Source organism: Oncorhynchus clarkii, chromosome 5 (assembly GCF_045791955.1).
Source record: "Oncorhynchus clarkii lewisi isolate Uvic-CL-2024 chromosome 5, UVic_Ocla_1.0, whole genome shotgun sequence".
Taxonomy (NCBI): Eukaryota; Metazoa; Chordata; class Actinopteri; order Salmoniformes; family Salmonidae; genus Oncorhynchus; species Oncorhynchus clarkii.
The window spans coordinates 10,058,219-10,079,634 of NC_092151.1; the positions used below are offsets into that span (position 1 = coordinate 10,058,219).

Genomic DNA, 21,416 nt, shown 5'->3' on the forward strand with positions numbered 1-21,416 from the left:
ATGGTGTGTGTGTGTGTGTGTGTATCGGCATGGTGTGTGTGTGTGTGTGTGTGTATCGGCATGGTGTGTGTGTGTGTGTGTGTGTGTGTGTGTGTGTGTATCGGCATGGTGTGTGTGTGTATCGGCATGGTGTGTATCGGCATGGTGTGTGTGTGTGTGTATCGGCATGGTGTGTGTGTGTATCGGCATGGTGTGTGTGTGTGTGTGTGTATCGGCGCGGTGTGTGTGTATCGGCGCGGTGTGTGTGTGTGTATCGGCGCGTGTGTGTGTGTGTGTGTGTATCGGCGCGCATGTGTGTGTGTATCGGCGCGTGTGTGTGTGTGTGTGTGTATCGGCGCGCGTGTGTGTGTGTGTGTGTGTGTATCGGCGCGTGTGTGTGTGTGTGTGTATCGGCGTGTGTGTGTGTGTGTGTGTATCGGCACGTGTGTGTGTGTGTGTGTGTGTGTGTGTGTGTGTGTGTGTGTCGGCGCGCGCGTGTGTGTGTGTGTGTACTCACGCTGGCCCAGCTGTGCCTCGGGGACTCTTTCCCTGATCATTCGACAGGCGTCGTACACCATGGTGGAGGGCTCAAACTGCATGGTCTTCACCACGTTCCCCACGCCAATCTTCAGTGACAGGGCCACCATGACTGCCGCTCTCCGTTTCCACCACCGTTACACCTGCAGGGACAGCAGGGGACACACACAGGACAGAGGGTTAAAGGTTAAAAGACAACACCATACATGAAGCATTACATAATTATGTTTATAACTTTGGGAAACAAAAGACGGAGCTCTCATTTCACCATTGACCATCCTCCTGTTAACTAGTGAGCTCTCATTTCACCATTGACCATCCTCCTGTTAACTAGTGGGCTCTCATTTCACCATTGACCATCCTCCTGTTAACTAGTGAGCTCTCATTTCACCATTAACCCTCCTACTGTTCACTAGGAAGAGAGTGGGAGACTGGTGTTTCACTATTAACCCTCCTCCTGTTCACTAGGAAGAGAGTGGGAGACTGGTGCTTCACTATTATCCCTCCTCCTGTTCACTAGGAAGAGAGTGGGAGACTGTGGTGTTTCACTATTAACCCTCCTCCTGTTCACTAGGAAGAGAGTGGGAGACTGTGGTGCTTCACTAATAACCCTCCTCCTGTTCACTAGGAAGAGAGTGGGAGACTGTGGTGCTTCACTAATAACCCTCCTTCCGGCATGTAGTTCCTCCTCTCTGAGGGGACTTTACACGAGTTGCAGTTTCAGTCTAAAAGGGGCCTTAGTAGAAAAGAAGAACTGTCTCAGGGACAGATAACAGTATATGGAAATATCTAGTGGACACTGAATTGGGAACCTCTGAAAATAGCATCAACAGAACATCTGTGGCTTGACCGATTATTACGTCAATTGAGGAATCAAAAGCAGTACCATACTAAATGAAAGAAGACATTTAATACCAATAGGGAAAAACAACTTCATTTGCTGTGAAAAATATCCCTCAAAACAATCTCAGAATTTAGGGGAAGGTGTGGAAAGTTTAAGTTCCGAGGGTAAATCTATTTGGGTTGCCTAGCAATGTGCAGTGATGTGAGGGCGCCTGTAGCTAAAGAGGGATTTCAAATCAGCCTTTCCTAATACACAGGGAGGAGGAGTATGTGATCAGACTTCTCCAGTCCTATTTACACCATCACTAGTATCACTTCTCTACACCACATTACAATCAGCTCAACAATGTTTCTGTACAGCACTTTGAGATATCAGCTGATGTAAGAAGGGCTATATAAATACATTTGATTTGATCAGCAAAGTCCTTCTCTAGACAAAGAGGAGAGAACAAACAAACAGAAAAAGAGCAACACCAAGTGGTGGTCTCTGAAAGAGGTACCTGAACTAACCAGTAGAAGACCGGTAATACAATTCACACACACACACACACACACACACACACACACACACACACACACACACACACACACACACGGTTATGGTCAAAGACACACCAGTCAGGGAGTACAGCAGAATGAAATGGTCCAGATGTGAGTTGAGGTAGACAGGAGTTTCTAGAAGTTGTCTCCAACATGACATCTTGGGAGACAACTAAAGAGTTCAGTGACAGATTGGGGTCTCCAACACCAGGCTAAGCCCTGGTAACCTGGTCCCTAGGGGCGTCCGTATGCTTCCCGGCCAGTCTGAGGCCACCCCTCAGAGCCCAGGTTTCTTCCTAGGTTCCTGCCTTCCTAGGGAGTTTTTCCTTAGCCACCATGCTTCTACATCTGTTTTGCTTGCTGTTTGGGGTTTTAGGCTGGGTTTCTATATAGTACTTTTTGACATTACCTGATATAAAAAGGGATTTATAAATACATTTGATTGATTGATTTGATTGAAACAGTTCGGAAGAGTTCATGCCTATATTATGACAACATTTTGAGATGTTTTTGTTGGTTTTGGTCATTGGTGAGATTTTTTTAGCTGTTCAGGCACACAACATTGTTTCTAGAGGCAAGCCGAAGTTCGGAGCCGAAAGTCTATGCCCCTTCGTCGGTGATTGGTTAACAGTAGAGATTCTTCAATAAAGTCTCTGCCCCTTCGTCGGTGATTGGTTAACAGTAGAGATTCTTCAATAAAGTCTTTGTTGTCATTCAACGAGAGACGACACGTTTTCATGCACATTTTTTAAATTGAAAAATACTACACTAAACATCTTAGTTAGATATAAAATTGCGCCACGAAGATCTCCTCGGCGAAACCGTCAAAATTAATTACATATTTCTTGAGTTGTATTATTTTAAAAGGAAGTATATACTGGCTACAGCATCTCAAAATGGACAAACGGTACTATTGCCGCAGGACAATAGACTCTGCCTGAGGTCAGGTGTTGGTAGCCTACCTCAGCTGTAAAACGTCACAAAGTTTGCCTAGAAAGGCTCCGACACCAATAGCGTCTGCTGGCCAAGAGTACCAAGCCCCTCTCAGCGTAATTAGAGAACCGTGCGCAATTTTACATGTAGAATCGTGCGAAAAATGTTGGTAGTCACACATCTTACAGTGGGTGGTTCCTAAAACAGGGCAGACGAATGCAACATCCATATTCGGAGCGATGTGGCGAGCCATTAGTCCCAGGGCCAGAGAGTGGGTTTGAGAAAGGGCTCGGAGTTGTACTCATGGGCCACTGTAAGAGTTTTCTTCACAGATAGAAAAAGACAGAGACAGACAGAGAAATAGAGACAGCTACAGACACAGAGACAGACAGAGATACAGATATTTAAATGGACACAGACAGAGACACAGACAGAGACACAGACAGAGACACTTCGCATCCGCATGTGTCTCGCATTTGACCAGTGAATCAACTTACAAAGCATTTCCGAGAACACCTCAGCTGAACAATTATATAAAAATAATTCTGTGTAGCAAGAGTGATTTGACCCTCGGCCTAGACTCTGGACTGAGCTCGAGCCACTTATTTATAACCGGTCAGTGATGACAGCACAGATACGAACAGTAGCTAGTTTCACAGTCACGACACCGACAGAAAGAGAAACAGCACGTAGGTCATAACATGTTCCCTGTTGGCGTGGGTGAGGAGCAACCATTTTAACAATGACTGTCTGACTGTCAGGGGCGGCAGATAGCCTAGTGGTTAGGAACGTTGGGCCAGTAATCGAACTGTTGCTGTTTCGAATCTTTGAGCCAACTAAGTGAAAAAAACCTGTCAATGTGCCCTTGAGCAAAGCACACAACCCTAATTGCTCTTGTTAGTGGCTCTGGATAAGATCATCTGCTAAATGATTCAAATGTAAAACGCCAATAGCAACACACATCATGAGTTAAATCACATGAAATGGGCCTATCAAAAGTAGTGAACTACAAAGGGACTGTGGTGACGTTTGGGACTCAGTTATTCATGAAAACTCATGTCGTTAGATAGATCAATACTCATGTCCGTGTTCAAATCGTGTGATAAGAATGTCAAGTCCCAGTAGGTTAACATATTGATAATCAAAATATGATTAATAATGACTGATGATATTCGGCTCTGGCAGAATGCAGAGAATGTTGAACTGAACATCACGATCCAATTAATGTTGTTTCACAAGCACAAAGCTGGAAGCAATTCACACCTCACACTCCCATCCCCCACCACAGCCCCCACTGTGAGCTGAGGCGAATTCCACGTAGTTTTATCAAAATGGAATCCAAACTGTGAAGATTGAGGTTATCCTCTGAGTAAGTGCTTTAAATCCCTAAAACACACACAGGTACAATTTTCACACTACTGAGCAGAGGAGAGTCTAACTGCGCTGTAACCGTGATGGAAATGACGATGTCCAAAGAAGATATCCAAGCCAGCACAGTACGGTTGGGGTCGGCACTATTGTGTGAATCTAGCAATAGTAGACACGGTATTAAATAGTAGACACGGTATTATCAGGGGCGGCAGGTAGCCTAGTGGTTAGAGCGTTGGGCCAGTAACCGAAAGGTTGCTAGATCGAATCACTGAGCTGACAAGGTAAAAATCTGTCGTTCTGCCTTAACCCGCTGTTCCTAGGCCATCATTGTAATTAAGAATTTGTTCTGAACTGACTTGCCTAGTTAAATTAAGGTTAAATATATATATTTTTTAAAATCAAATCAGACCCCCATGAGCTCATTTGCCAATCAGAAGCTGAACATGTCGAGTTTTGTCCCCGGTCTCCCAGTGTGGTCCGTCTCGGTCTATTGACACTGGCACGGCTGTGTGTGGTGGGGAGACAGACAGACTGGCTGGCAGCCTTCCAGGGGCTCAATCCCCACTCTATATTAAGGGGAGAGGGTGGTTTACGGCAGGATTCTGACACCCGCTTCACAGCTGCAGTGTTGAAGAGGCTCATATGGCAAGAGGCCTACTCATCATGTCAAATTACTTGTTGTAGATAGACAGGACACTGAAGTGATTACTGCACTGAGTTCACTTGATTTCTGAAGATCAAGAACTGTTAGAATCTACTAAATATATTTTTGATATATTGTGTATATACACTATACTGTACATATGTATATACAGGTATCTTTTGGTTATTACTATGGCAACAGCCTACAGGAACAATAAAAAACAGAATATTACAGTTCAATTAGAAAATTAGGAAAATGAATAAAAACAGTATGTATGTATGTATGTATGTATGAATGAATGTATGTATGTATGTACAGTTGAAGTCGGAAGTTTACATAAACAAGTTTTAAATGACTCCAACATAAGTGTTTCAACCATTCCACAAACGTCTTGTTAACAAACTATAGTTTTGGCAAGTCGGTTAGGACATCTACTTTGTGCATGAGAAGTAATTTTTCCAACAATTGGTTCATCCTTGGGAGTAATTTCTAAACGCCTGAAGGTACCACGTTCATCTGTACAAACAATAGTACGCAAGTATAAACCCCATGGGACCGCGCAGCCGTCATACCGCTCAGGAAGGAGACGCCTTCTGTCCCCTAGAGATGAACGTACTCTGGTGCGAAGAGTGCAAATCAATCCCAGAACAACAGCAAAGGATCTTGTGAAGATGCTGGAGGAAACAGGTACAAAAGTATCTATAGCCACAGTAAAACGAGTCCTATATCGACATAACCTGAAAGGCCGCTCAGCAAGGAAAAAGCCACTGCTCCAAAACCGCCATAAAAAAAGCCACACTACGGTCTGCAACTGCACATGGGGAAAAAGATCGTACTTTTTGAAGAAATGTCCTCTGGTCTGATGAAACAAAAATAGAACTGTTTGGCCATAATGACCATCGTTATGTTTGGAGGAGAAAGGGGGAGGCCTGCAAGCCGAAGAACACTATCCCAACCGTGAAGCACGGGGGTGGCAGCGCTTTGCTGCAGGAGGGACTGGTGCACATCACAAAATAGATGGCATCATGAGGTAGGAAAGTTATGTGCATATATTGAAGCAATATCTCAAGACATCAGTCAGGAAGTTAAAGCTTGGTCGCAAATGGGTCTTCCAAATGGACAATGACCCCAAGCATACTTCCAAAGTTGTGGCAAAATGACTTAAGGACAACAAAGTCAAGGTATTGGAGTGGCCATCACAAAGCCCTGACCTCAATCCTATAGAAAATTTGTGGGCAGAACTGAAAAAGTGTGTGCGAGCAAGGAGGCCTACAAACCTGAATCAGTTACACCAAGTTTGTTAGGTGGAATGGGCCAAAATTCAAACAAACTTATTGTGGGAAGCTTGTGGAAGGCTACCTGAAATGTTTGACCCAAGTTAAACAATTTAAAAGGTAATGCTACCAAATACTAATTGAGTGTATGTAAACTTCTGACCCACTGGGAATGTGATGAAAGAAATAAAAGCTGAAATAAATCATTCTCTCCACTATTATTCTGACATTTCACATTAAAATAAAGTGGTGATCCTCACTGACCCGGTGAATTTTTACTAGGATTAAATGTCAGGAATTGTGAAAAACAGAGTTTAAATGTATTTGGCTAAGGTGTATGTAAACTTCCGACTTCCAACTGTATGTATGTAAGTAAATGTACAGTACCAGTCAAAAGTTTGGACACACCTACTCATTCAAGGGTTTTTCTTTATTTTTTACTATTTTCTACATTGTGTAATAAAAGTGAAGATATCAAAACTATGAAATAACACATATGGAACCATGTCGTAACCAAAAAAAAGTGTTAAACAAATGAAAATATGGTTTTATATATTTGAGATTCTTCAAAGTAGCCACCCTTTGCTTTGATAACAGGTTTGCACACTCTTGGCCTTCTCTCAGTAGGTGTGCCCAAACGTTTGACTGGTACTGTAGATATCAATGAGTATGTATGTATTCCCACACATGGTTTTGTAACCTAGCTCCTGCAGCAACACGCCCTATACTGAGCATTATGTTCCTTTAGGAATGCACCAATACCAAACCTCGGCACAACGACATCCATCAGATTCCAATAGCTAAGCACTTCAGATGGATCAATGAAAAACATTATATATGTGGTCATTTAAAATGTTGGTGAGATGGTTTTGATGATCCCTGCTGGTGTCTCTGCTGCCTTACAATAAGAACACCTGCTGAGAGTTTGGGGTTACTACTTCGGTCAAACTGACTGGCTTTCAGTATCATGCCGAGTTCCCTGAACAACTGCCAAAAACACATTTACAGCATTAGGATTTGAATAGCATGTTAATTTCTTGATTTGATTTTTATGGGAAATCAGAGATTATGCTTCAAAATATATGGTTCTCCATTTACTTTTTCATCATGTCTAAAAGTGACTCAAGAAATTACCAATCTGCACAATCAATTGGGACTTTGGATTATAAGATGAGTAATGATATGAATATTCAAAGTCTTAATTAGAACGTCACTCTGGCCTTTGAGTGTGTGAGACGCTCAGACCGTAAACCCATTGTATGAAACGCAGAGGTTTATAGCAGTGTTCAACTTTCATTAAAAAGGAGGTTACAAGATGTGTATGAAGTTTGGCTGTATTATTTTATTACTACTCAAAGCAGTGATTTACACCAGTATAAATAAGTGACTGTGTCCAATACAATAAAGGACAAGCTGTGTGTGTGTGTGTGTGTGTGTGTGTGTGTTCGTTCTCTGGTTTTCAGTCAAAATTCCTGAGAAGAATCCGTCTTTAAGAGTTGGCTGTAACTGTGTTTTTACTGGACATACCAAATGCATCCCAGATTTACACGAGATATAAAAATGACATGAAATACCAGTAATTTAGCTGTCGCCTCCCCCCGCCCCCCTTAAACCTCCGTTTTGACAGCTCCACTGCAAAAATGCACTGTATACTGAGCGATTGTATTTGCATTCTCAGTAGCACTTGACATTTCGTTTTTTATTAAGGAGTGGAGCAGTCCCCCCTATTGGGTTGGATAGAGATAGAGAGAAAAGGCAGAAGAGATGCTGCTGAAATAGCAGCAGGCCGGATTCGAACCCATGCTGCAGCAGTATGTGTGTTCCAGACTCCAGAGGCAGTTTCTTTTGGTACAGACACTGAGAAATCGGACTTCCGACAGGCATTTATAACAGTAGGAGGTCGTTCGTTCTCTTGCAAGAACAAAATACGTCCCTGCTGTGTACCGACGGTGTACTGACGAACCTGCTGTTTCTACTTTTAGAATCGCAATGCTTGTCAGTGGGTGAGAAATTGACTGTGAGCCAATTAGAGAGCACAAACCTCCGACAGAAGTGACAAGAAGAATACGGCACTAAGTGCTAAGTAAGTACCTATTGGCACTCAGATTTTTCGATGCGTCTGATCCTTTAGACCAGCCCAGGCCAACTCACTAGCTCTTCTACGGTCTAGTGGCAAGGTGCAACTGCTGGGTGAGATTCTGTAGGATATAGGTTATCTAATGCTATTGAGTTTGAGGAAGGCATTGAGGAAGGCAGCACTACTTTCAGTCCACATTTCTCACGGGCATAGTACATGCCTGCTACAAGGAACATAGATTGATAGTGTATGCACTGCAAGTTGTTCCTTAAACACGGGAAACTTTTTTTTGTTGTTGAAGCAAGCGATGTACCACACCATTATGATGGGAACTTTTAAGAGTTCACAAAGTTCAAAGACTAGCCCACACAACCAGCCTTTGTTCACCGATTAAGTTCAGAGAACATCTAAGAAGATTGGGGATTGACAATGGAAGCTATTTGAACAATGACATTTTTACAGGGAAAAAGCAGAATTAAAAGGGAGCGTGTCTTCACAGTTCCACATGCTAACCAAATCATCTGGAGCCGTGTTAATTTGTAGACATTTACTACAGTGGCAGTCCTTCTCTCTGACTACTGTTTGGACAAGGTCCAGAATGGAGGCAGAGACTAAGGCTAAGAACTTGGTCAAAAATAGACTACATTCCGGCCCAGAAAAAATATAAAATTCTTGAGACAGTGACCTCAACCCCACTCAAAGAATGTAGCTGTCCCTCTCATGAAAACCCATCACTGAAAATAGATGCACAAAAAGCCGCTTGAGAGCTGACAAGCGACGAGAATATAGCAGAGGACTCTCTGTGGTGATATGTATTTCAGTTTCACTTCTTGTTTTTGTTTTGCATTGTCATGTGCAGAATATTTTGAACGTGGTGGTCAGGGCAGGGCAGGGGAAATAAAATGTGATTTGTTAAATGTTATTATGATGGTTCGACGCATTATATGCTTCATCTTCGGTTTGGTACATTCCCCAGTTCAAATAAGGCATGAAAATCAATCCCAAAATGCCTTGCTACAGTTTTTGCATTCTAGGTCAGGATGTTATATATATATATATATATATATATATATATATATATATATATATAAAAGGGTATTAGCATACAGCAGTGCCACTCATTTACAACAGCGACCTGACCAAGATAAAGCAAAGCAGTGTGACAAAAACAACAGAGTTACACATAAACAAACGTAAAACAAAAGAAAAGAAAAAAGCTTTATGGGCTTTATAGTAAAGACATGTAATTTAACTGTAAAAAAAAAAGACCTTTTAACAACCAGTCATGATGTTTTCAGATTTTTTGTCAAACAAATCACTTCAAAAAGTAAGTTACCCTAACAAGTTCCTCTACTCCTAATCAAGTCCAGCTTCTGAACAGTGCACTTTGCACCTGCCATTTGAATGATAAGGGACATTATCACAAACACCATCATGGTAATGACATTCTACCTACACAGTGACATATTTGGTTGCCAAGGGCAGCCAGGCATTCCAAAACTGTTTAACAATATAGATGCTTTTTAAAATGTTATTAGTCACATGCTTCATAAACAACAGGCGTAGACTAACAGTGAAACGCTTACGGGCTTGCTCGTACTCCCTTTATTACCATGGTAACGTTAAGCCACGCCCCCAGGTAGGGTACTTTACTATACCCAAGGACCAGGTTACATTAACCTCGTGGTTTCACTCTATACCCAAGAACCAGGTTACATTAACCTCGTGGTTTCACTCTATACCCAAGGACCAGGTTACATTAACCTCGTGGTTTCACTCTATACCCAAGGACCAGGTTACATTAACCTCGTGGTTTCACTCTATACCCAAGGACCAGGTTACATTAACCTTGTGGTTTCACTCTATACCCAAGGACCAGGTTACATTAACCTCGTGGTTTCACTCTATACCCAAGGACCAGGTTACATTAACCTCGTGGTTTCACTCTATACCCAAGGACCAGGTTACATTAACCTCGTGGTTTCACTCTATACCCAAGGACCAGGTTACATTAACCTCGTGGTTTCACTCTATACCCAAGGACCAGGTTACATTAACCTCGTGGTTTCACTCTATACCCAAGGACCAGGTTACATTAACCTCGTGGTTTCACTCTATACCCAAGGACCAGGTTACATTAACCTCGTGGTTTCACTCTATACCCAAGGACCAGGTTAGACGCTGCGATGATGATGGAAAGCTGTGGGCTCCGGTTCCTCCATACATGTGTGTTCGAAGGACTTCATTCACCGTAAGTCTTAAGCTAACACTTGTTTGTATCTAACTAGCCATGTGTAATGCCTGTGTAAACCTGGATATTCCCCCAAGTCGGTGTAGATATCACCATAGGCTAATTTGGGCCATTTGGTAGGGTTGTCTGCCCAGCTGGTCTCCGGCAAGTTGAAAGGACATATAGGCAAGGCTAAAATAATCAACTTTTCTAAATACCTAGACCGTTCAATGGCAGGGCAAAGTTACGCAGTATATCTAAAACTAGCGACTTAGATTCAGAGTAACTTCTCTTGCTTGCCAGCCAGCAAACGTCAGTTAACTGGTGAAAAAGCTAGGGGTAAACAAACAGTGACGTCAGTATAACGCAACAGATTTACGAGCTTCACTGTCAGTGTTAGCAGGTCGGGTAACACAGAGTGGCAGAATAAGTATCATGCAAGTCATTTATTGTTGTGACAGCCAAGTACAGTATGTTAATAACGACACTGCTGTAAATAATTATTGAAACGAGAGAAAAAAAATCAAGTCTCAGAATTTCCAATCAGATTTTAGAGAGGGCCGTGGCCACCCTGGGCCACGCCACTGTCGTCATGTGCTTCACACAGTGGGGGATGTTTCCCTGATGCAGCATAAAGCTTCAAGAGAGCAAAATGGGGGATACTTTCACAACATGACCGGCAACATTCAATTGTGTCACTTCACTGAATACACTCAAAGTTACCAAATCCGTAAAACATTTTTGGTATGCTTTCAGATTTTATACCAAAGAAACTACTAAATCGTCAAAATCTTATACTGCAATTTTCTAGGCCTTTGTTTAATTTGAACATTATATTTTAAATATGCTCCATTTAAAAAAAATATAAAAAAAACATTTGAATGCTCTTCAGGGACAATAACATATTGAGATGTGATATTCTTCCTGCCTTTTTCAAACCGAAGGCTATTCAGGGAACATCAAGTTATTTGTGTGGAGCTCTTTCACTCTACAGATGCTCCGAGATGAGGTCGTAGAGGTCAAGGAACAACATTCAAATAGAAAATGGCATTTTTACACAAAAGGAGGAACTCCGTGGACTAGAATCAAGATGCCTCTCCTTCAATTATAGCTCTACGTTGGAATCTCTTTTTCTGGGTAAAACACAGTGGTGAAAGCAGAATTAGTTCTCCAGTGATGCACTTGTGGCCACTGATAAGAAGGTATAAAGAATACACCAAGTCAGCTTCAATACTTAAATACAGTTATGGCTCCGAGAAGTTAAGTCTTCACCTCACCATTGTTATTTTATTGTGTTACTAAAATAAACTAAAGTCATTTTTTTTAAATGTCAATATTTTCATAACTCTATTTTCTTTAAAATGGTTGGTATAGGGCTTGTAAGCAAGCATTTCACGGTAAGGGCTACTACACCTGTTCTATTCGGCGCATGTGACAAATACAAATTGGATTTGAGCATCGGTAGAACAATTGGTTAACTGCACCTGATAGGTTGATATTACAATTCACTTGACTGTCTTGCAACGTTTGAAGCCAAACAAACTTGTGCCGGCAGCCACACAGAGAGGTCAGTCAGAGCTGCACAACTCGGTAAAGGTGTCAGAAAAACAACGTTTTTAACACCTGTAGCTTTAGGTTGTGGTCCTTTGTATCATGTCCCCTACAAGACAGACAGACCTATTTCAGTCCTGTTCAGTAGAATATCTGGGTAAGACAAATGATTCCTTGACAAACACACAAACTGCACTTTCCTTCAAGACCTTGTGATAAGCCAACCCCATCAGTCAGCCATTGACACATTCGGAACAGGGTCAATCACGGAGTTGTTAAGACAACTTTAGTTGGGTCAGGTCAGGGTCAAACACAATGTTTTTTTTAGATCGACCTTCAGTCCGGTCAGGTCTGGTTTTACGTTTCCCCTCAGACTAAACAAAGGCTTAAAACCACAAAGCCACCATTTGATTGTAAGGCCTGGTTTTGAATATTGGTGGGCTTGGTCAAAGTCTGAGGTGACTACTACGGACTGTCTATTACTGAGAAGTTTCTGAGTCTGTTTGACAGTCTGTGGGTGGGAGATATCCCCCCATAGCACACAACCCACTTTGTCTAAATGGTGCATGCATTATTAAAAAGAGTGAGTGACATACTCACTTTAAAAGTGAACAAAAATATCAGCTCCTAAGTGAGACTTTACTCATCTTGCCTCAAGAAGGCACGACTTCTTCTTGTCTGGTAAGTTTAACAACTTAAAATGTGTATGTCCAATTTAAGCAGAGCAATGCTATGAGAGACTAATCAATATAGTTTAAATAGTTTGAAGAATGACATTATCCAAACTAAAAGAGACCTGCTAACCAGGATACCATTATAAGTAGTGGTCTCTGGGTAAGGTATTCTCCACACAGCTGTTTGCTCCTCAGCTTGTTAAAAATGGGCCCGATGGTGCCAATTATGCCTTCAGTCTTTTAGTCCAAATGACACACCAGTGAGCTCTTTGGGGAAAAAACAAGTTGTCACAAGATGGGATTGACATTCAACACTTCTAAACATCACCAACCGTGTGATAAGATACCCAGTTCTGAATCTGAGCCTCCTGTGTTGACAGAAGCCCCAGTCTTCCTTTAATTAAAAAGCTACAACTCAGCCTGGACAAATTAATGCACTCCCATCCAGATCCACTCTGGTACAGCCAATGGCAAAGATCAATGGAATGAGTAATTACATTAACTTGATGACAAACGATGCCGGGATGATATCACATCAACTCAATATTAGGAAGGTGTTCTTAATGTTTTATACACAGTGTAGAGTGGTAATTTATAGGATCTCTGTGCATGAGAGGAAAATGTGTTTTGATTTTCTTGCTGGAGTTGACAAATCAATTTCCAAAAGGGGATTAATAAAGTAATATCCATCCATGTAAAATAATTCTTTACAACATATGAGTAGAGCTGATAGTAGATGACAGTAGAGCACAAGGTTACAGACAGTACCTGATAGAAACTGGTCTTAATGGGAGATGTCCTCCCAGTCGGTTATGGCGCTGTAGGGTTCTTGGCCCGGCTGCAGAGAAACAGAAGAGAGGAGTTTAGTGTAACCAAGATCAATATTTTCATTAAACTGGAACGAATTATTGAGATTGCTGCTTAAATGACAATGTCAACAAGTCCAAATTAGATTGATATCCAACGGTGAATATGGAATCTTCTGTGCTAATTATCGTTAACAATCTCTTAAATAATCTCCTTTTTATCATCTTAAAACTTTCCATACTTAAAATGGTTGTATGCTTTGTTTCCTTGAAAGACTGACCTGAGGTATAGATGCAAATACAAAACTGGCAAAAACACAAGACATTTATGCAGTACTGCTGCTGGACTACACTGGCTGCTTAGAAGTGACGGTCCTGTCGATAGCTTCTCAGAAACACTGTCATACAAAATGCCAAAGTGTGTCAGGGTCAGAGATGAGCGGTGAAGGTTTGACAAACTGTGGTTACGTCCCAAATGGCACCCCATTGCCTACAAAGTGCATTTCTTTTGACCAGAGCCCCATTGGCCCTGGTTAAATGTAGTGCACTATATAGGGAATTGGGTTACATTTGGGATGGGCCATGTAACTTAAAACAGCCCTGTGATGGATAGTGATGTTGAAACATGACTGGACACATCCATTATGAGTCATTTAAAAAGGCAATAGGCAGCGTGAAGAACAGATAGTGTTTTCTCTAGTGGTCACATTCATATTTGTCACATGAATTACAAATAATGAGAACGGGGTCATACACAGGGTTCACCAGATAAGAAAGCATTACAACACACACACACACACACACACACACACACACACACACACACACACACACACACACACACACACACACACACCATCCTTTATCTTTGGGTCATCATACTGTAAAGCTGTGTGTATTTCCTTTCTCCACAGTTCCTTTATTTACACTAGTATTTCAGGTTAATATATTGCTTTAAAATAATATTACTACTTTAATATCACATCCTTGGAATATTCAGATACACAGGGAATTACACTATTAGATATAAATGATGATTAATACATTTGTCAGGACTTTCATAACTAATACTGCCCCCACACACCACACACACACACACACACACACACACACACACACACGGAGAGTATTCAGATCCCTTGACTTCTTCCACATTTTGTTACAGCCTTATTCTAAAATTGATTAAATTGTTTGTTTTTCCCCCTCAATCTACACACAATACCCCATAATGACAACGCGGTAAAACGTTTGCAAATGTATTAACAACTTTTTTTTTTTAAACCAACTTTGTTACATAAGTATTCAGACCCTCGAAATTGAGCTCAGGTGCATCTGTTTCCATTGATTTCTACAACTTGACTGGAGTCCACCTGTGGTACATTCAATTGATTGATTTGGAAAGACACACACCTGTCTATATAAGGCCACACAGTTCACAGTGCGTGTCAGAGAAAAAAACCAAGCCATGAGGTCGAAGGAATTGTCTGGGGAAGGGTAGTAAAACGTTTCTGTTTGGAAGGGAGGTGACCAAGAACCTGATGGTCACTCTGACAGCGCCAGAGTTCCTCTGTGGAGATGGGAGAACCTTCCAGAAGGATAAACATCTCTGCAGCACTCCACCAATCAGGCCTTTACGGTAGAGTGGCCAGAAGGAAGCCTCTCCTCAGTAAAAGGAACATGACAGCCCGCTTGGAGTTTGCCAAAAGGCACTTAAAGACCCTCAGACCATGAGAAACAAGATTCTCTGGTCTGATGAAACCCATTTTGAACTCTTTGGCCTGAATGCCAAGCGTCACGTCTGGAGGAAATCTGGCACCATCCTTACGGTGAAGTATGGTGGTGGCAGCTTCATGCTGTGGGGATGTTTTTCAGCGGCAGGGACTGGGAGACTAGTTATGATCGAGGCAAAGATGAACGGAGCAAAGTACAGAGAGATCCTAGGTGAAGAGCGCTCTGGAGCAGGTTAAGACCTCAGACTGGGGCAAAAATTCACCTTCCGACAGGACAACAACCCTAAGCACACAGTCAAGACAATGCAGGAGTGTATTTGGGACAAGCCTCAATGTTCTTGAGTGGCCCAGCCAGAGCCCGGACTTGAACCTGGTCGAACAATTCTGGAGAGACCTGAAAACAGCTGTGTAGCGAAGCTGCCTGTCCAACCGGACAGAACTTGAGAAGAGAAGAATGGGAGAAACTCCACAAATACAGGTGTGCCAAGATTGTAGCATCATACCCAATAAGACTTGAGGCTGTAATCGCTGTAATTAATAAATTACTGAGTAAAGGGTCTGAATACTCATGGGAATGTAATATTTCAGTTTTGTATTTCTAATAAATTTGCATACATTTCTTAAATCCTGTTTTTCCTTTGTCATTATGGGGTAGTAAAAAGTAATTAGTCAGCCACCAATTGTGCAAGTTCTCCCACTTAAAAAGATGAGCGGCCTGTAATTTTCATCATAGGTACACTTCAACTATGACAGACAAAATGAGAAAAAAAAAATCCAGAAAATTACATTGTAGGATTTTTTATTTATTTATTTGCAAATTATGGTGGAAAATAAGTATTTGGCCACCTACAAACAAGCAAGATTTCTGGCTCTCACAGACCTGTAACTTCTTCTTTAAGAGGATCCTCTGTCCTCCACTCGTTACCTGTATTAATGGCACCTGTTTGAACTTGTTATCAGTATAAAAGACACCTGTCCACAACCTCAAACAGTCACACTCCAAACTCCACTATGGCCAAGACCAAAGAGCTGTCAAAGGACACCAGAAACAAAATTGTAGACCTGCACCAGGCTGGGAAGACTGAATCTGCAATAGGTAAGCAGCTTGGTTTGAAGAAATCAACTGTGGGAGCAATTATTAGGAAATGGAAGACATACAAGACCACTGATAATCTCCCTTGATCTGGGGCTCCACGCAAGATCTCACCCCGTAGGGTCAAAATGATCACAAGAACGGTGAGCAAAAATCCCAGAACCACACGGGGGAACCTAGTGAATGACCTGCAGAGAGCTGGGACCAAAGTAACAAAGCCTACCATCAGTAACACACTACGCCGCCAGAGACTCAAATCCTGCAGTGCCAGACGTGTCCCCCTGCTTAAGCCAGTACATGTCCAGGCCCGTCTGAAGTTTGCTAGAGAGCATTTGGATGATCCAGAAGAAGATTGGGAGAATGTCATATGGTCAGATGAAACCAAAATACAACATTTTGGTAAAAACTCAACTCGTCGTGTTTGGAGGACAAAGAATGCTGAGTTGCATCCAAAGAACACCATACCTACTGTGAAGCATGGGGGTGGAAACATCATGCTTTTGAGGCTGTTTTTCTGCAAAGGGACCAGGACGACTGATCTGTGTAAAGGAAATAATGAATGGGGCCATGTATCGTGAGATTTTGAGTGAAAACCTCCTTCCATCAGCAAGGGCATTTAAGATGAAACGTGGCTGGGTCTTTCAACATGACAATGATCCCAAACACACCGCCCGGGCAACGAAGGAGTGGCTTCATAAGAAGCATTGGCCTAGCCAGTCTCCAGATCTCAACCCCATAGAAAATCTTTGGAGTTGAAAGTCCATGTTGCCCAGCAACAGCCCCAAAACATCACTGCTCTAGAGGAGATCTGCATGGAGGAATGTGCCAAAATACCAGCAACAGTGTGTGAAAACCTTTGAAAATGTTTGACCTCTGTCATTGCCAACAAAGGGTATATAACAAAGTGTTGAGATAAGTATTTGGTCAATAACAAAAGTTTATTTTCCACCATAATTTGAAAATAAATTCATAAAAAATCCTCAATGTGATTTTCTGGATTTTTTTCCTCATTGTGTCTGTCATAGTTGAAGTGTACCTTTGATGAAAATTACAGGCCTCTCTCATCTTTTTAAGTGGGAGAACTTGCACAATTGGTGGCTGACTAAATACTTTTTTGCCCCACTGTATGTATGTATATATGTGTACACACACACACACACATACATATCTCTATTCCGGACTTTGACATTGCTCGTTATGATATTTCTTAATTTAAATTTTGGGGGAATTATTCGTTTTGTTTTGTATTGTTAGATATTACTGCACCATTGGAGCTAGAAACATAAGCATTTTCACTGCACCTGCAATAACATCTGCAAAATATGTGTATGCGACCAATTAAATTTGATTAGAAAACTAGCAGTGTCAAGGCTCTTCGTAGACATGATTTTGAAATAAAGAATGAAATGAACACTCCACACTGCTCTATAAATACAGGTGGCTAGCCCCATAGAAAGAAAATCATCGTCATCCAAGGTCCGACTCCTGATAATCCCCATTATGAGTAATCTGTTACAGTTGCTGTCTGAAGAGGCCTTAGAAGGCTATTGGAACACTGTGAGCCTTCTTTCGCTCCTGCTCTCTCTCTCTGGACTGGCTGCAGCTCCTCCTACTTCTAGAGGGAGTGGCCTGGCTGCACTCCTCCTACTTCTAGAGGGAGTGGCCGTGTGTGTTGCTCGTCAGCAGTCCCAGACCAGACCGACCGAGCCCCTCCCAGGGAATGAGACATACATGGTACGCCCGCTGACTATTCAGTTAACTGTTCTCTCTCTCTCCCTCTCTGTGTTTCTCTCTTTCTTTAGTCTCGTTCTCTCTGATAAACACTAGTTTGAACTCCTTTCAAGGCCTGGAACTTTACTCAAACCACAAATATTTTTGTCATCATCACTCAACACAAGCCCCTGATACAATAACACTGCAACGCACCATTCATTATTTTGGTTTGCTGCTATCATCTACCATAGATTAAATAACATCTCAATTGAAAAGTTGTCCATCCCGGTCTATTTTGTGCGTCTAGGTGATTCGAGTGTCAGTCATGCCTGGGGTTCATTTCCAGGCAAGCTGCGACTCACCCTCTTTGGAATGCCACGGAGTTGTAGCTAGCTCCCTACTCACTACCTCAGAGCGTGATGTCATTTCCTGTTTCAAAAGCCCTCCAACGCCATAAAAGGGAATTTTAGCCATCTGTAGGCTCAGAGAGAGAGCGAGAGAGACTTTTCCCCAACCGGGATCTCTGTATCCTGTGCAATTAGCTAGTAGTAAAGGAAGGAAGGGTTTGTTTTGCTTATGAGAAAGACGCAGAATTACTACACCAAAGCAAACAAAGTTGTGTTTAGGCACAAGTTGTCACAAAGGAGACGGAAGTTATTTCTAATGATGGGCAAAATGTTAGACCTTCCATGTGTTTACTTTTACACTAGCCTAGGCGAGGACACATTCCTCAGAGAAAGTACATGGTGATGTGTAAGGTATCAGTCTTCTGATCATCTACAGAACATACTGTATAACATTGTGTCTAGTAGTATCATTGACACCAAATATCTAAATCATTCCCTCAGCTTATGCTACAGTTAGTTCAATATCTCTTACTTTTTATACATTGATTTATTTATTTTGGGTACAACTGAAGTCGGGTCCATAGTGGCTCAATATGTCTTACCCAGGTCTTCAGAGTTTTGGTGTCCTGTTGTAGGTCTGAGCCAGTTGACATATGAAGCAACTAGCTGCAGCTAGCCCACTATTGACGGGAGTGGAGCGCTTCCCCACCCTGTCTGAGAAAAGGAAGTCACCGACCAGAGCTGTAATTATTGCAGCGTTTCCGCTGCCGAGTAACACAGAGCAAATAATACAGTCACAGTGCATCGCTTTGACACTACAGGGCCTATCACAAAGTATTCACACCCCTTGACTTATTCTACATTTTGTTATGTTACAGCCTGAATTTAAAATGGATGAAATTGACTTTTGTTCTCACCCTTCTACACACAATATCCCATAATGACAGTGAAAACATTTTTTAGAAATGTTTGCAAATTTATTGAAAATAAAATACATAAATATCTCATTTAAATAAGTATTCACACTCCTGAGTCAATACTTTGTTGAAGCACCTTTGGCAGCGATTACAGCTGTGTGTCTTTCTGGGTAAGTCTCTAAGGCCTTTCCACACCTGGATTGTGTAACATTTACTCATTGTTCTTCAAGCTTTGTCAAATTGGTTGTTGATCATTGCTAGACAACCATTTTCAGGTCTTGCCATAGATTTAAGTAGATTTAAGTTAAAATTGTAACTCGGCCACTCAGGAACATTCAGTGTCATCTTGCAGTGTAGATTTGACCTTGTGTTTTAGGTTATTGTCCTGCTGAAAGGTGAATTTGTCTCCCAGTGTCTGGTGGAAAGCAGACTGAACCAGGTTCATCTCTAGGATTTTGCGTGTGCTTAGCTCCATTCCGTTTCATTTTTATCCTGAAAAACGCCCGTCCTAACGATTACAAGCATACCCATAACATGATGCAGCCACTACTATGCTTGAAAATATGGAGAGTAGCTGCGATGCAGTGCCCTAGACCACTGCGCCACCCGAGAAGCTCCATTAAGCACATTTTAACTCCTGAACTTATTTAGGTTTGACATAACAAAGGGGTTGAATAGTTATTGAATCAATACATTTCATTTTTAATTATATAAAACATGGGACATAATTCCACTTTGACATTATGGGGTATTGTGTGAGAATTGTTGTTTTGTGACTAATTCCAAGCATCTGTATATACAACTAGGGCAGTGGACATCAAATTTGCAATACATATAGAATTGGAATACATATCGTATCGGCACCTCAGTATGGGGACAACATCGGTCCCCAAGGTCCCTCAGTATGGGGACAACATCGGTCCCCAAGGTCCCTCAGTATGGGGACAACATCGGTCCCCAAGGTCCCTCAGTATGGGGATAACATCGTACCCTAAGGTCCCTCAGTATGGGGACAACATCGTACCCTAAGGTCCCTCAGTATGGTGATAATATGGTGAGGTCACTGAAACATTCTGAAACAAATCAATATAACTACGCACATTATATAGTTTGTATCTTCGCTGTCTTATATCGAATTTTCCAAGCCTGGAAGAGATTACTACTATCAGAGCCTGTGCAGACTGCAGAACAATCATGACAGGGAATCGTAGAGGCTATTTGTGATGCATTTTAACCTGCTGATACATACTGTACTGCTGTCAAACAAATGTTTTTGCATAACAAACATACTCCCAAACACCTCCTGTTTTTCACAAAACAACTCCGTAATGTCACATCACCCACTTACCATTATGTAAGTACAAAGATATTTGCATTTTCTAGAGATAGAATGTGGAAATAAGCTAATAGGATTTAGAAGTTTGATTTACACTTGTATGTGGAGCTAGGCCTAAATACCAGTAACACAAAACAGATGCAGTCTGCCTTTAAAACCCTAGAACAAGATGTACAATAACTGAACTGAGATATACCTCAAAATATTTAATATCATTATCAAACGATCCATATATACGGTTAATAACTATACTGTTGTAGAATTTTCTAGAACTTAAAATGGTACACTATTGAAGTTTATTTGCTAATCGTCTATGGCATCTCCTTGGTTTCACGCAAACAACATACTTGTTCATGAGTGGAAAGAGGTGTGTCTCTTTCTATCCAATGTGGTAATATTGACAATATTTCTGTTCATTGGGGGGGGGGGGGGGGGGGGGGCAATACTTTAGAGCCAATACTTTTCTCACCACTCGACTTCAATCAGCCAATCAACTACAGAGAAACTTGGGGGGCATCGGAGGGCACTCCATAACAAGGTGACACCATGGTGGTAGTTTTATTTTGGAGGGCCTCGTGTCACCGCTGATATGAAAATATAGCTGTGTGACATGAGGATATGCTCCCTCGCACTTGCCAGCGTAACTGAACCCCGTAGCAACTCCAACAGGCGCCAGAGAGGGGGAATGGAGCCGACTAGATCATTCACAGTGTGAGAACTGCTAATTGGGAAAGAAGGAGTGATATACACTCAACATGCAAAGCAAGTAGGGAACTGTGGAAATGTTACCATGGCCCCCCTCGCATCAATTAGGCTAGCTAG

General features: G+C 41.8%; 1 protein-coding gene across 2 annotated transcripts in view; it reads right to left on the bottom strand.

The window, feature by feature from the left end:
* Positions 1-21,416, bottom strand: part of LOC139408319 (talin 1) — a 160,602-nt gene that overhangs the window by 114,893 nt on the left and 24,293 nt on the right. For both annotated transcript variants that reach the window (XM_071152056.1, XM_071152055.1), the window contains exons 2-3: positions 13,421-13,490; positions 497-659 (exon numbers count right to left, since the gene is read on the bottom strand). In XM_071152056.1, the coding sequence (XP_071008157.1) occupies positions 497-626 (130 nt within the window). In that variant the 5' untranslated portion in view covers positions 627-659; positions 13,421-13,490. The remainder of the gene's footprint in view (positions 1-496; positions 660-13,420; positions 13,491-21,416) is intronic.